The sequence below is a fragment of the Carcharhinus amblyrhynchos genome, chromosome 1 (assembly GCF_965287045.1).
Source record: "Carcharhinus amblyrhynchos chromosome 1, sCarAmb.v2.hapA, whole genome shotgun sequence".
NCBI lineage: Eukaryota > Metazoa > Chordata > Chondrichthyes > Carcharhiniformes > Carcharhinidae > Carcharhinus > Carcharhinus amblyrhynchos.
The window spans coordinates 47,979,389-47,994,850 of record NC_137324.1 but is presented as its reverse complement, the minus strand read 5'-3'; the positions used below and the strand labels follow the sequence as shown (position 1 = coordinate 47,994,850).

The 15,462-nt window shown below is 42.7% G+C and overlaps 1 protein-coding gene across 2 annotated transcripts in view; it reads right to left on the bottom strand.

Moving 5' to 3' along the window:
* Positions 1-15,462, bottom strand: part of LOC145362534 (A disintegrin and metalloproteinase with thrombospondin motifs 12-like) — a 510,217-nt gene that overhangs the window by 170,682 nt on the left and 324,073 nt on the right. For both annotated transcript variants that reach the window (XM_080218577.1, XM_080218596.1), the window contains exon 13: positions 9,861-9,994. In XM_080218577.1, coding sequence (XP_080074703.1) covers positions 9,861-9,994 — 134 coding nt within the window. The remainder of the gene's footprint in view (positions 1-9,860; positions 9,995-15,462) is intronic.

The following is a 15,462-nucleotide window of genomic DNA, read 5'->3' as shown; positions in this document are numbered from 1 at the left end:
CATTTATATATATTACAAAAAGCAAAGGATCCAGCACTGATGCCCGAAGAACACCACTTGTCACAGCCTTCCATTCAGACACGCACTTTCTCACCGCTACCCTCTGTCTTCTAAGGCCGAGCCAGTTCAATATCCATCTTGCCAGCTCACCTCTGATCCCATGTGACTTCACCTTCTGCACCAGTTGCCATGAGGGACCTTGTCAAAGGTCTTACCGAAATCCATGTAGACAACATCCACTGCCCTACCCTCATCAATCATCTTTGTCACTTCTTCGAAAAACTTGATCAAGTTAGTGAGACATGGCCTTCCCTACACAAAACCATGTTGGCTTATTTCCAAGTGAGAGTAAAGACTGTCTTGAAGAATCCTCTCCAATAATTTTCCTACACTGATGTAAAGCTCACTGGCCTGTAGTTACCTGTAGTATCCTTGCTACCCTTCTTAAACAAATGAATACTCTGGGACTTCCCCTGTAGCCAACGAGGATATAAAGATTTCTCTCGAGCCCTAGAAATTTCCTCCCTTGCCTCTCTCAGTATTCTGAGATTTATCCCCTCAGGCTCTCGGGACTTGTTATCTTTCTCAAAAATCCCAATACCTCCTCCCTTTTGATCTCAACATGATCCAAACTATCTATAACGCCCTTCCCCAAACTCATCATCCACCAAATCCATCTCTTTGGTGAATACTGATGCAAAGTACTCATTTAATACCTCACCCTTTCCTCTGGCTCCATGCATAGATTCCCTCTGTCCTTGAGTGGGCCAACCCTCTCCCTGGCTACCCTCATGCTCTTTATACATACATAAAAAGCCTTGGGATTTTCCTTAATCCTGATGGCCAATGACTTTTCATGATTGCTTTTAGCCCTCTTTACCCCTTGCTTAAATTTCTTGCTACTTTCCTTATGTTCCACACTTGTTTTGTGTGTTCCCAGCCTCCTAGTCTTGATAAATGCTTCTTTCTTCTCTTTGACTAGGCTCACAACATCTCTAGTTATCCAAGGTTCCTGAAACTTGCTGTCCTTATCCTTCATCCTTACAGGAATATGCTTGTCCTGAATTCCTATCAGCTTGAAAGCCTCCACATGCCAGATGTTGATTTGCCCTCACACATCTGCCCCCAATCTACATTCTTCAGTTCCTGCTTAATATTGTTGTAATTTGCCTTCCCCCAGTTTAGCACATTCACTTGAGGACTACACTTATCTTCGTCCATTAGGGCTTTAAAACTTACCGAATTGTGGTCACTGTTCATGAACTGCTCCGCTACTGAAATGTCAACCACCTGGCCAGGATCATTCCCCAATACTAGATCCAGTATGGCCTCTTCCCCAGTTGGACTATCTACGTACTGCTTCAAGAAGCCCTCCTGGATGCTCCTTACAAACTCTGCCCCATCCATGCCCTTAGCACTAAATGAATCCCAGTCAATACAAGGGAAGTTGAAATCTCCCACCACAACAACTTTTACAGTTTGCCAATATCTGCCTACATTTCTGTTCCTTTATCTCCCATTGGCTGTTGGCAGGCATATAGTAAACTCCCAACATTGAGACTACACCATTCCTATTCCTGAGCTCTACATATTGCCTCCCGCTGTATGAACCCTCCAAGATGTCCTCCTGCAATACTGCTGTGATATTCTTAACCAGTAGTGCAATTCCACCACCCCTTTTACATCCCTCTCTATCCCACCTGAAACATCTGTATCCTGGAAAGTTAAGCTGCCAATCTTGTCCTTCCCTTAGCCAAGTTTCTGTAATAACAACAACAACAACAACAACATCATCGCTACAAGTACTAATCCAGGCTCTAAGTTCATTTCCCTTACCTGTTACACTTCTTGCATTGAAACAAATGCACTTCAGTCCACCAGACCATCTTTTAATCAGCAACCTCACTCTGCCTGCTGTTTGAGTTTTACTGACCCTACTCTCTGGTTCCCCTTCAGTTAATTCACCTTTGCTTTGGTTCCCACCCCGCCCCGCCAAACTAGTTTAAATCCTCCCATGTGACACTAGCAAACCTCCCAGCCAGAATATTTATGCCCCTTGAGTTTAGATGCAATCTGTTCTTCTTGTACAGGTCCCACCTGCCTCGGAAGAAATCCCAATGGTCCAGATATCTGAAATCCTCTCTGCCACACCAGCTGTTTAGCCACATGTTGAGCTGTACTATCTTCCTATTTCTAGTTGCACTGGCACATGGCACAGGGAGTAATCCAGAGAGTAACTCTAGCGGTCCCGTTTTTTAACTTTCTACCTAATTTCCTAAACTACTGTTGCAGGACCTCATTACACTTGCTACTTATGTCATTAGTATCATTATGTACCACGACCTCTGGCTGTTCACCCTCTCCCTTCAGAATGCTTTCTGCCCGTTGAGAGACATCCTGGACCCTGGCACCAGGGAGGCAACATAACATCCTGGAGTCTCTTTCATGTTCACAGAAGCACCTAACTATAGAGCCCCCTATAACTATTGCTCTCAGTCCCTTCTTGCTTAACAACAGAGCCAGCCATGGTGCCACTGCTTCGGCTGCTGCTGCTGTTATCCCCTGATGGGCCAGTCCCCTCAACAGTATCCAAAACGGTCTACTTGTTAGAGAGGGAGATGATTACAGGGGATTCCTGCACTGACTGCCTGCCCCCTCTAGCAGTTATCCATCTATCTGCCTGCACCTTAGGTGTGACCACATCTCTAAAGCTCCTATCTATGACGCTTTATGCCACCTTCATGCTCTTAACTGCATCCAACTGCTGCTTCAACCTATCCATGTGGTCTGTAAGGAGCTGCAGTTGGGTGCATTTCCTGCAGATGCAGTCTTTGATTTGATTTATTACTGTCACATGTATTAACGTACAGTGAAAAGTATTGTTTCTTGTGTGCTATACAGACAATACGTACCGTTCATAGAAAAGAAAACGTGAGGGTGCGGAATGTAGTGTTACAGTCATAGCTAGACTGTAGAGAAAGATCGACTTAATGCAAGTTAAGTCCATTCAAAAGTCTGACAGCAGCACGGAAGAAGCTGTTCTTGAGTCGATTGGTATGTGACCTCAGACTTTTGTATCTTTTTCCCGAAGGAAGGAGGTGGAAGAGAGAATGTCCGGGTGCATGGCGTCCTTAATTATGCTGCCTGCTTTGCCAATACAGCGGGAAGTGTAGACAGACTCAACAGATGGTTTGCGTGATGGATTGGGCTACATTCATGACCTTTTGTAGTTCCTAGCAGTCTTGGACAGAACAGGAGCCATACCAAGCTGTGATACAACTGGAAGAATGCTTTCTATGGTGCATCTGTAAAAGTTGGTGAGAATCAATTAAGTTATTCAAGAAAATTGATTAAACTCTTACCTTCACTTTTACCTCCTCACAGTGCTCTTTTTTTGGTTTACATCTAATAGTTACAGTTATGATACATCAATACTGAATTTGTACTTTTTGCTTTGAATGTTGCAGTAATGCTGTCTTTTCCTGAGTCACTTTCTGATTTGACATGAAGATAAAAAGGATATTAAGAGAGGACTGTGCAGACAGTGAAGCCTGCTTGTCCTGTATGCAAGTACAGTTTACATCCTGATTGACTTAACCGCCTTAGGGAAGTGAATAAGAGACAGAGCATCCAAAGAAAGTGATGTTTCATAGTTTAGTAGGCATTATTAGCAATTTAATCTAATTCTACAATTTATTTTAACTGACAGCCATGCATTGATCTCGCTAGCCATGGGAGAATGCAAAGATCATCATGACCTTCCAGCCAACCTGCGTATTAATGTATGTAGCTTCCAGTATACACAAATACTTCACATGATGAACTCGACTGATAACATTAAATTGTCAGCATAATTTTTAGAGCACTAAGGATTATCGAGCAAATGTCATCCAATCACAGAATCACATTGCATGTTAGACATTGTGTTTTGAGTTTTGTAAGTATGGACTGGTTGGGTACAGTCTGTACCTTGCTCAATTGAACAGTGGAAGGAATATGGTACTTGATACCTGTCTCTAGGACGTGCAGCCTACATACCTAACATCACACTGGTTCACTCGTCAGGGTAACACTTTGAATAATCAGAGTCAAACTATCTGGCTTAAATTTCAAACAATGCTTGGATATTAACCGACAATCACCATCAACTGGAGCGTTCACCATGACAACACCTCTACCAAACAGAGTCCACTTGTCAACAAATCTGCTCCATCTTCTCATACATTTAATTTATTGATTTTTTTTTATATTGTGTTTTGATGAATATCCTGATGAACGCAAGACAAAAAGCTTTGATAAAAAAAGTCTTTTTTTCAAACAATACATCTAATTCCTTTTGAAAGTTACTAGTGAATCTGCTTCCACCACACTTTCAGGCAATGAACTCCAAATCATAACAACTTGCTCCAAGAAAAAAAGCTCTTCTCATTTTCCCTCCTGGATTTTTGGCCAACTATCTTAATTCAGTGTTTTTGTATTCAGTCGTGGGATATGGGTGTCACTGGCTGGCTAGCATTTATTGCCCATTCCTAGTTGTCATTGGAGGGCAATTGAGAATGAACCACATTGCTGTGGCTCTGGAGTCATTGTAGGCCAGACCAGGTTAGGATGACAGATTTCCTTCGCTAAAGGATATTAGTGAACTAGATGGGTTTTTCCAACAATCAACAATGGCTTCATGGGCATCAATAGATTCCTAATTCCAGATATTTTTTATTGAATTCAAATTCCACCATCTGCCATGTTGGGATTCAAACTCAGGTCCCCAGAACATTAGCTGAGTTTTTGGATTAATAGTCAATACTACTAGGCCATTGCCTTCCTGCAGTGTCCCCTTGTTACAGGCCTTCTTAGCAGGCAAACGGTTTATTCTTAGTTAATCAACCAAAACCTTTCATAATTTTGAAAGCAAAATCTTAAACTTGTTAAGTTGCAAGTTATTTGGTCACTAAACTCATCCTTAGTGAGATTAAAGCAGCAGGTGAGGCAAAATTTCCCCCATCCATTGGGGACAGCCTATTATCTCACTGCTGCCCAGTGCTCCTGGGACTATTGAGCATCAGATTAGTTGGCAACTCTTTTGAAAATGGACATTCTGTCCCTGAGGGTAGAAATCCTGCTTCCAGAGTATCAACAGCCAACTGACAGTTAGAATTTAGAATTTCTACAGTGAAGAAGGTGGTTATTCAGCCCACCGACCACAATCCCAGCCAGGCCCTATCCCCATAACCCCACATATTAACCCCACTAATCCCCTGATACCAGGGTCAATTTAGCATGGCCAATGGACCTAACATTTTTGGATCATGAAAGGAAACTGGAGCACTTGGAGGCAATCCATGCAGACACAGCGAGAATGTGCAAACTCCACGCAGACAGTGACCCATACTGGAAATCGAACCCAGGTCCCTGGTGCTGTGAGGCAGCAGTACTAACCACTGTGCCACATGTCACCCCTTAAATGACAGAAGGGTAGCTGTTCATCCATGGGCAGACTCTCCAGATGTTTTTTACCCCTGGGACAAAGGTGTAAAATTTGTGTCACCCAGCTGCAAAAAGCTAACACTGAACCAAACTTCAAAGTGACATCTGACTGGTTCACTGCAGTTCAAAAGAAACCTAAATCATCAGTTTGACAAAATATTCTTACATGGGAAAGGAATGTGTTTGACTCAGTAGCACAAAATATTTAATATTTTAAATTATTAGTATTTTGATTGACATCATGCTGGTGAAGTAAATGATTTTAAAGTTTACTAAAACCATAAATATATTTTGGTTTCAATGATTTTGCAGAGACAATAGCAAGACCCAGTATTCAGTATTATACTACTTAGCCGTGGCTTCACTCTGTTCAAGGTCCTGCCATTGATATGCTTTTTTTTAAACCAAATGACTATTTGTCCTTGAAATCTTTTCAAACGCCAGCTTGTCACATCTAGAATTTTGTGCTGGATGGTACATCAAAGTCTTGGAAGAAGCTTGCTTGCAGTCATTACCCTCAAAACCATATTAGTTAATCAACCAAAACCTTTCATAATTTTGAAAGCAAAATCTTAAACTTGTTAAGTTGCAAGTTATTTGGTCACTAAACTCATCCTAAACACAAATGTAATTTTTAAAAGTGTGCCTAGTGAAATCAATACAAAGGTAAAACTCCTTAATTACATGAGGTTTAGGAAATGTAGCCCCAGTAGATAGGAAGAAGTGCTAAATAGCAAAGGACACCTCAGTTCCTTATTTCAAGAGTATAGACAAATTTTGAAGACTGTTAGCACACACAGGATAGAGTGATATAGAATACCTTTGGGAGTTACCTCCAGCAAACAATGCGCCACCTCCTTCCAGTGTGAAACACATGATTGGGAAGCTGGAGACTCAGCAATTGGCTACATTTACTCCACACCATGAAGTACATAGCAGCACAGAAAGACACAGCAGAAAGAGGTCTGAAAACTGCCCAACTAGTAGTTTATATATGTTTATATGCAAATATTTATGCAACCGCTTTTGTGATCAACATTACAATCAACCACGGGTTGTAAGTGCTTTTCTTCACGAGATATATCTTATGGAGTTAAATATTGTTTGTGGAATGGTCAACAAAGTAATGCCATTGAGTTTCTTGTTCCAATTCAAACTCAACCCAATCTATGAAATGTCAAATGAATAAACAGGTTGACCAGACGTCATGAACCATGATGTGGCAATTAATTTTATTTCTATGAAAATCAATGTTCCAACATTTATATAGTAGATTTTGCTGGAAACCTAAGCAGCAAGCAGGTTTCAAGAGTTTCTAAACTCACCACAGTCAAAAATCCATGCAGTAAAGTTAAAAATCACAAGTTTTTGCAAGCCATTCGTCAGTTACACACAATAATTGGTTTCCTGGGGACTATTAAACCATATTTATCTGTTTTTGTTCATGTGCTTTGCTGGGCATGTTAATACCTTTGGCAATCAAAAGCAAGTCTAAGGACCTTCCTCTGATCTTTCAGTCCCACATGACTTTAATAACAAGTTTTCAGCCCTTTCAAAAAAAAGCAAATGGAGAGATCCAAGATTGCTTCATTTTCTAAAGTAGAAATAAGATAAAATATATCAAGAAGTAGAGACTGCTGCATTCTTTTTAACAGAATATCAAATCTTAGAATCGTGCAACACAGAAAGAGGCCACTTGCCCCACTGGGACAAGTCCCACTCCCCTCAGCCGATGCATATCTTTCATTTTTAGCTGTTGATGCAATTCCCATTTGAATGTACAAATAAAAGAGGCAAATATGTATGATGTTGTACATTTACAGCAAGATCCCATTATTGAGAACATGTTGTATAAAAGAGATGAAGTTTATCAACATTTCATTTCTTAGAGTCAAAGCAATTTCTGTCCTTTTTAAACAGAAAACAGAGAAATCAAAGTGAAAATTGAAGACTGCATTGAATCCACATAATGTGAGCATCGTTGTCTGGGTCAACGTATATTGCTCATCCCTAATTGCACTCCATTTCAGAAGACACTTCAGTCAACCAGAGTGCTATGGGTCACATGTAGGCCTGACCAGGTAAGGACGGCAGATTTCCTTTCCTAAAGACATTAGTGAACCTGAAACATCTTTTAAAGCAATCAACAATGGTTCCATGGCCATAACTTGACCTTTATTTCCAGATTTTTATTGAATTCAAATTTCACCATCTGCCTTGGCGGGATTTGAACCTGAGACCCTAGACCTTGTGCTGGGTCTCTGGACTACTAATCCAGTGACAATACCATTGCACCATTGCTTCCCCATACTCCACAATACACCAAGGAGTGGAGATTGATACTAAACTTTAAATCCTGAAGACAGAAGAAACTGGAAAAGGACTGAGGAAGGATGACACTCCCATGGTTTTGAGCTGGGATAGAACAAGAGAATGTATCCAGATCTTCCATTTCCTGCCCACCGATCAATCAAATGTGTAGCAGAGAGGATAAATCAATGACATCTAAAATCCCTTTGTGAATGCTCCCTAGCAAATGGAACGGGGTCATAGTGACTTGGATGAGAAGAAATTGATAACAGGGCATGAGAGAGAGAGGACATTGTGGAAAGGGGCAGATCATGCATTCAGGCCCAAGTGAGAAAAAGGTACACATGGCTTAAAAAGTAGAGGTCAGATAAAGAGAAACTGTGATTAGCAGGGGAGGCCAAAGATTTCCTTGAGGGGCTGCTGGAAGTGGCATCTTGTGGGAGAGAGTGGAGTCAAAGTGTAGGAGCTGCCAACTTCCTTTTGCTGCCGTTTTTCCAGCCCCTGGCAAACCTGTGAGTCGCACTGAATTTCAAATCAGGCTCGCAATTGCATGTGATTTAAATGTATTCACGAATGGGTCATTTCCACAGGTAGGTGCACATATTCACTGCTGTAAAACAGGTGGCGGCCCCTTGTGTAGTGTTGGGGACATGTGCTCCTTGTTCCACCCCACATACCTGAGCCTGTTCAATTCAATTGTGTAGGTTTCATATTGAGAACATCGTTTCTCCAGGCTACAATATGCAAATTTGTGTCTCACCCAGTTCTTCACATACATTGATCCAAGCTCGACTTAATGTCAAAGCCTAACTCTGAATTCAGATAACAAAGTATCAACTCAAACCTAGACAGCAGAATGCTTTTTTTTATACAGAGCACAGAATGAGATAATTATACAACACAGAAAGAGGCTATGTGTCTCATCATGTCTATTCCAGCTCTCTGAACAGTTACCAATGAATTCCACTCACACAACAAAACCAGAAAGTGCCAGAAAATCTCAGCAGTTTTGACAACATCTGTGGAGAGAGTATAGAGCCAACATTTCAAGTATGGATGCCCCTCTGTTAAGCCTCTCAGTGGCAGTCCAGTAATAAAAGATGATGCAAAATCAGCTTCTTTGCAAACTTACTTTATTCCCTTTCGCAACTGCACATACATACACCCAACACCAAGTGTCACCTATAACCCCTTTATATATTCCGGTGAGTACTAATAAACAATTAACATACAAATTAGGTCTAAAGCGGAAGGCTGCAGTTAACACATTCCTAAGCTTTCCATACCCAAAACATTAACTTTGTTTTCTCTCCACAGATGCTGTCAGACCTGCTGAGATTTTCCAGCATTTATTATTTTTGTTTTTGATTCCAGCATGTGCAATAATTTGCATTGATCTTAAAGAATTCTACTCCCAACTTTAGCTCCAGAGTCCTACATTTTTCTGTTTTATGTGTAGATTCAATTCCCATTTGAAAGTCAGCATAAGCACTCTGAGAGGAACTTATATTCACTGTTATGTGTCCTATTACTTGCAATACATTGCATACATGAGGGGAGGTTTACAAAAACTGCATGTGCTAGTGTAAGAAATGAATGTGGAATATGTTACCATTTTTGCTGTATCTGGACTTTGTGTCGAAGTGATTCATCCATTGACTTCAATAACACAATAATCTAATGCCCAAGGTCAAAATTGCTCTTAAAGGGACTGCTCATTTTCAGATATTTAACTCATTTTCAACTTTAAACCTCAAGCATGGACTTTTCCAATTGTTCATTGTCAAATGTTGTAACTACGATAAGTGCAAAGGGAACAGTGCAGTGTACCCGAACCCATCTCTAAAGTATAGCTAGATTAAAAAAACCTGAACGTGTAACCATTTTTATAGATGCCTTATATTCCTGTGACATCTACATTTTTAGCAGAAAATGCAGTGATGCATCATGCTTTGAAATGTGCAGCTGACATGGAAAGGGTTAATTACCATGAGTTTATCACTTCACGCTGCTGAGGAGGTAGATAAAAGCTTGACTTTATACAAAGGGAACATACCCAACTCTACCTTACATATGCCATTGATGCAGATATCCCTGCTGTTTGCAGCCTCAGTGCATGATGTTCCGTCAATCACTGCGTCAAGCATCTTCTCAGAGAACTGTCCATCAATGGGTCGGCAGTGCAGTTCACAGGGATTCGCTTAAAGAATGACAGCGAGTTAGAACACTTGGGTTATAATTCAGCTCAAAACATGCAATTCAATTCCTGACCAAAACTTTTGCAAACAACAAATGACAAGCGAGTAAAGTATTGACATAATTGATTTCCCTCTCGTTACCCTCAATGTCTGACAATATTCATCTTTTCTAGTTTTGCTTCCATCAAACTGAGATTACATTCTACTTGGCTGATGGTACGGATAATCACTACACTTCAAATCCTTTGACGGTATCACTGTGTAAGGAAATGCTTAAAATTAATGATGAAAAATTGTTTTCAACCAGTGAAATTTGTGCCTTAATTCCTGATGTATATTTGGAATGGTGAGACGTGATGCTGTAGCCATGGACTCATGGCATGGCTTGTCCACAATTTCCCACTGTAGTTTGTAACAGTAACCTGAGCAGAAATGGTAAGAACAATCATGAGTAGTTTTGGGGGTGGAATTCTCCTGTCCCACCTGCCACGGAAATCATAGTGAGCGGGACAGGACCACGCAAAGGTCCATTGATTTCGGGCAGGATTTTCTGGTCTTGGGGTGAGCATGGCCAGAAAATCCCAATCCCAGAGTTTCCATCAGTTTCCCACAAAGTTACAGTGGGTGACCATGCAAGTTCCTTGACAGATAGTGACAACAAAATCTAATTGTCCATATTTATCTCATAGTGGAACAACATATCTGTCCACCAAGCACCAAGCAAATCTAAAAGGCAACTTTTATAAAAGTCCCACATGGATTGGGTATTAATTTTCAAATTTTTGTTTCAGTTTTGCTCATTCTGCACAATAATATCCACAGTATGATCTGAAAAAGAGCAACATTTAACAATTTAATAAACATAAAGTAACATATATACTCATGTAAAAATCAAATTTTGAGATGAATATTTAGACAACAAGTTAAGGGATCGACTTTTTAAAGAGGTAATGTTTGAGGGGCTTATTCTCTAGTAATACACATCCATTCGGCACACGTAACAGGATTCTCATAAGAATGTGTAAGGTCACTGGAGAACCAGTAACCAGAACAGCTTCTTATTGTCTCTCCCATTCACCACATGCTGGAAGAGAAAATGGCAGCATTGACAGAGCCTGCGGGTTCAATGCTGCTCAAGGGGCCTGTGGAAGGAAGAAAATAGAAGGGTTGTGCAACTGGGGAACATAACACCAATGATTTCCAGCCGTTGATTTGTTTTTTCACTTGTCAGAATTGGGCGCTGGCTACCTCAACATTTATCGGCCATCCCTAATTGCCCTTCAGGAGGGAGTGCTGAGCTGCCTTCTTGAATCACCACAGTTTGAGTTGTAGGTGCACCCACAGTGCTGTTAGGGAGGGGTTCCAGAATTTTGACCCTGTGACAGTGAAGAAATAGCGATATATTCCCAAGTCAGGATGGTGAGATACTTGGGGAAGGGACATTCTCCCAAAAGTGCTGAATTGGCACGAAAACCAGTGTAAATGACGACTGTTTTTTTCAGTGCAACTTCAGACCCGAATCTCCCCACTCTGTGCAATGCAGAGGTCACAATCGTAAATATCATTAAACACTTGAGGGGAGAGGGGGCAGGGCCTATTCACACTAAACAGCCTGAAATCAACAAGATGAGAGAGGGAACCCACTCATGCGCACATTTCTGGGGGATTGTTGAAAAGACCCCCTGGAATCCAGATCACTGCCCTTCAACCACCATAAACATCGCTGGCCTCATTGCTGCCCCCTTCCCCCATACAAACATCACTGCCTCCTCCCATACAGACATCGCTGGCCCCCGCTCTCCTCTCACACACAGACATGGCTGCCTGTTCACCCCATGCCCCCATGGATCTGGAAACTGTGGGCACGCCTCCTTGGTCACAGCAGCTTATTGAATGGCAGCCAATCAGCACCCCAAGAGATGCATGACACTCATTTGAAAGTAGTCTTCAAAATTTCTCACAAGGAATTGTTGCCAATGGGCCCTTGACTGGCCAAAGTCACCACACCTGCACTCCCCTAATAAGAAATCTCACAACACCAGGTTAAAGTATGACAGGTTTATTTGGTATCAAAAGCCACTAGCTTTCAGAGCGCTGCTCCTTTGTCAGGTAAGTGGAAGCTCTGTTCATAATCAGGGCATATAAAGACACAATCTCAATTTACAAAATAATGGTTGGAATGCAAGTCTTTATAGGTAATCAAGTCTTAAAAAGGTAGAGACAACATGTATGGAGAAAGCATTAAGCACAGGTTAAAGGGATGTGTATTGTCTCCAGACAGGACAATTAGTGAGATTTTGCAAGCCCAGGCAAGTCATGGGGTTTACAGATAGTGTGACATGAACCCAAGATCCTTGTTGAGGCTGTCCTCATGCGTGCGGAACTTGGCTATCAGTCTCTGATCAGCAACTCTGCGTTGTTATGTGTCGTGAAGGCCGTCTTGGAGAATGCTTAACTGAAGATCAGAAACAGACTGCTGAAGTGTTCACCAACAGGAAGAGAACACTCTTTCCTGGTGATTGTCGAGCAGTGTTCATTCATCTGTTGTTGTAGTGTCTGCATGATCTCCCCAATGTATCATGCCTCGGGACATCCTTTCCTGCAGTGTCTCAGGTAGACAATGCTGGCCGAGTTGCAAGTGTATGTACCGTGTACCTGGTTGATGGTGTTCTCACATGTGATGATGGCATCTGTGTCGATGATCTGGCACATCTTGCAGAGGTTGCTGTGGTAGGGTTGTGTGGTGTCGTGGTCACTGTTCTCCTGATGGCTGGGTAGTTTGCTGCAGAGAATGGTCTGCTTGAGGTTGTGTGGTTGTTTGAAGATTTGAATCTCAGTAATTGTCCTGTCTGGTGACAGTCTGACAAATTTACTGGAGTTCTATGAGGATGTGTCTAGGGCAGTGGATAGAGGAGAGCCGGTGGATGTGGTCTTTCTGGATTTTCAGAAGGCGTTTGACAAGGTACCTCACAAGAGGTTATTGCAGAAGGTCAGGGGACATGGAGTTGGGGGTAGGGTGTTAGCGTGGATAGAGGATTGGTTGTCAAATAGGAGGCAGAGAGTGGGGGTCAATGGGTGCTATTCGGATTGGCGGTTGGTGACTAGTGGGGTGCCCCAGGGGTCGGTGCTGGGGCCTCAGCTATTTACCATTTATATGGATGATCTGGAGGAGGGAACCGAGTGCAGGGTGTCGAAATTTGCTGATGACACCAAGATTGGGGGAAAGGCAAATTGTGCGGAGGGTGTGGAGAGTCTGCAGAAGGATCTAGATAGGCTGGGCGAATGGGCCAGGAAATGGCAAATGGAATTTAATGTGGGCAAGTGTGAGGTGGTCCACTTTGGTAGGAAGAATGGTAGGAAGGACTATTACTTACGTGGCGAAAAACTGCAGCAGGCGACGGTGCAGAGGGACCTCGGGGTCCTTGTGCATGAGTCGCAAAAACCCAGCTTGCAGGTGCAGCAGGTGGTCAGGAAGGCAAATGGGATGCTGGCCTTCATAGCGAGGGGGATTGAATATAAAAGTAGGGAGGTCTTGCTGCAGCTGTATAGGGCATTGGTGAGGCCGCAGCTGGAGTACTGTGTGCAGTTTTGGGCGCTGCACCTGCGCAAGGATATTTTGGTCCTGGAGGGAGTGCAGAGGAGGTTTACTAGGCTGATACCGGAGTTGAGGGGATTGAGCTATGAGGAGAGGCTGAATAAACTAGGCTTGTACTCGTTAGAGTTTAGAAGAATGAGGGGAGATCTCATTGAGACGTATAAGATGATGAATGGGATGGATAGGATAGAGGTGGAGAGACTCTTCCCGCTCAAAAAAGACAGTAGGACTAGGGGGCACAGCCTCAAGATAAAGGGGAGGCGGTTTAGAACGGAGTTGAGGAGGAACTTCTTCACTCAAAGGGTGGTGAATCTCTGGAATTCTCTGCCCGTTGAAGTGGTGGAGGCCGCCTCGCTAAATATTTTTAAGAAGCGGGTTGATGGGTTCTTGATAAGAGAGGGGATTAAGGGTTATGGGGAGAGGGCGGGAAAGTGGAACTGAGCCACAACAGATCAGCCATGATCTTATTGAATGGCGGGGCAGGCTCGAAGGGCTAGATGGCCTACTCCTGCTCCTATTTCTTATGTTCTTATGTTCTTATATACATCTCTTTAACGTGCTTAACGCTCTCTCCGCTCACATTGTAGCTTTAAGACTTGATTACCTGTAAAGACTCGTATTCCAACCATTATTTTGTAAATTGAGATTGTGTCTTTATATGCCCTGTTTGTGAAAAGAACTCCCACTTACCTGATGAAGGGGCAGCACTCCAAAAGCTAGTGGCTTTTGCTACCAAATAAATCTGTTGGACTTTAACCTGGTGTTGTGAGACTTCTTACTATTTTTATCCCAGTCCAAAGCCGGCATCTCCACATCATGACTCCCCTAATAAGCCACAGCTGTATATAAGCTGCAGGAATGGACACATAGCAAGTCACGCTACAAAAATACCTTCGAAGAAAGCAACACTGGGATTCACTGAGGCCGACCAGGAGTGTCTGCTTGATGCCGTGGATGAGAGGCGTGAGCGGATCTTTCCAGCCAGGGCCCTAGCCCAAGGGGTGCAATCGCCACAGCACTGTGGGAGGAGGTGGCAGAAGCTGTGAATGCCAAGAGCCTGACACCGCGCTCTGGACAGCATTGTCGGAAAAAACTGAACGATCTTCTTTCATCAGCAAGGTTCAGTAAGCATCACACTTGGAACCTCACAAATGTTTGGCATGGATCTGAAACCCTACTTAGATGTCTGATGGGCATGCAACAAGGTGACCTTCCACCAGGAACAAAATCCAACCCATCCCCTCACCCCTCAACAAGCACCCTTTTCCCTGAAACCACCAGTACAACGCCCAAGACGCAGTGGGTGGTGTTCCCAGGAATCTGCTGCTTTTGTCCTTCTAGATGATAATGATCATGGGGTTGGAAGGTGCTGCAGAAGGAACCTTGTGGAGTTCCAGCAGTATAACTTGTAGATGATCCACATTGCTGACACTGTCCATCAGTGGCAGAGGGAGTGAAAGTTATGGAAGTATTCCATCACACTCCTGACTTCTGCCTTATGGGTGGTGGACAGGCTTTGGAGGGGTCAGGAGATGAGTTACTTGTCACAAGATTCCTAGCCTCTGACCTGCTCTGATAGTCACAGTATTTAGAATAAAATCACAGAATCCCTACAGTGCAGAATGAGGTCATTCAGCCCATCAAATCTGCACTGACAACAATCATTTAACCCCACATATTTTACCCTGCTTGTCCCCTGACACTAAAGAGCAATTTAGCATGGCCAATTAATCTAGCTCACATATCTTTGGAGTGTGAGTGTAAACGGAGCACCTGGAGAAAACCCATGGAGACAGGGGAGAATGATATTTATATAGCTAGTCCAGTTCAATTTCTGTCAATGGTAACCCCAGGACATTGACAGTGGAAAAGTAA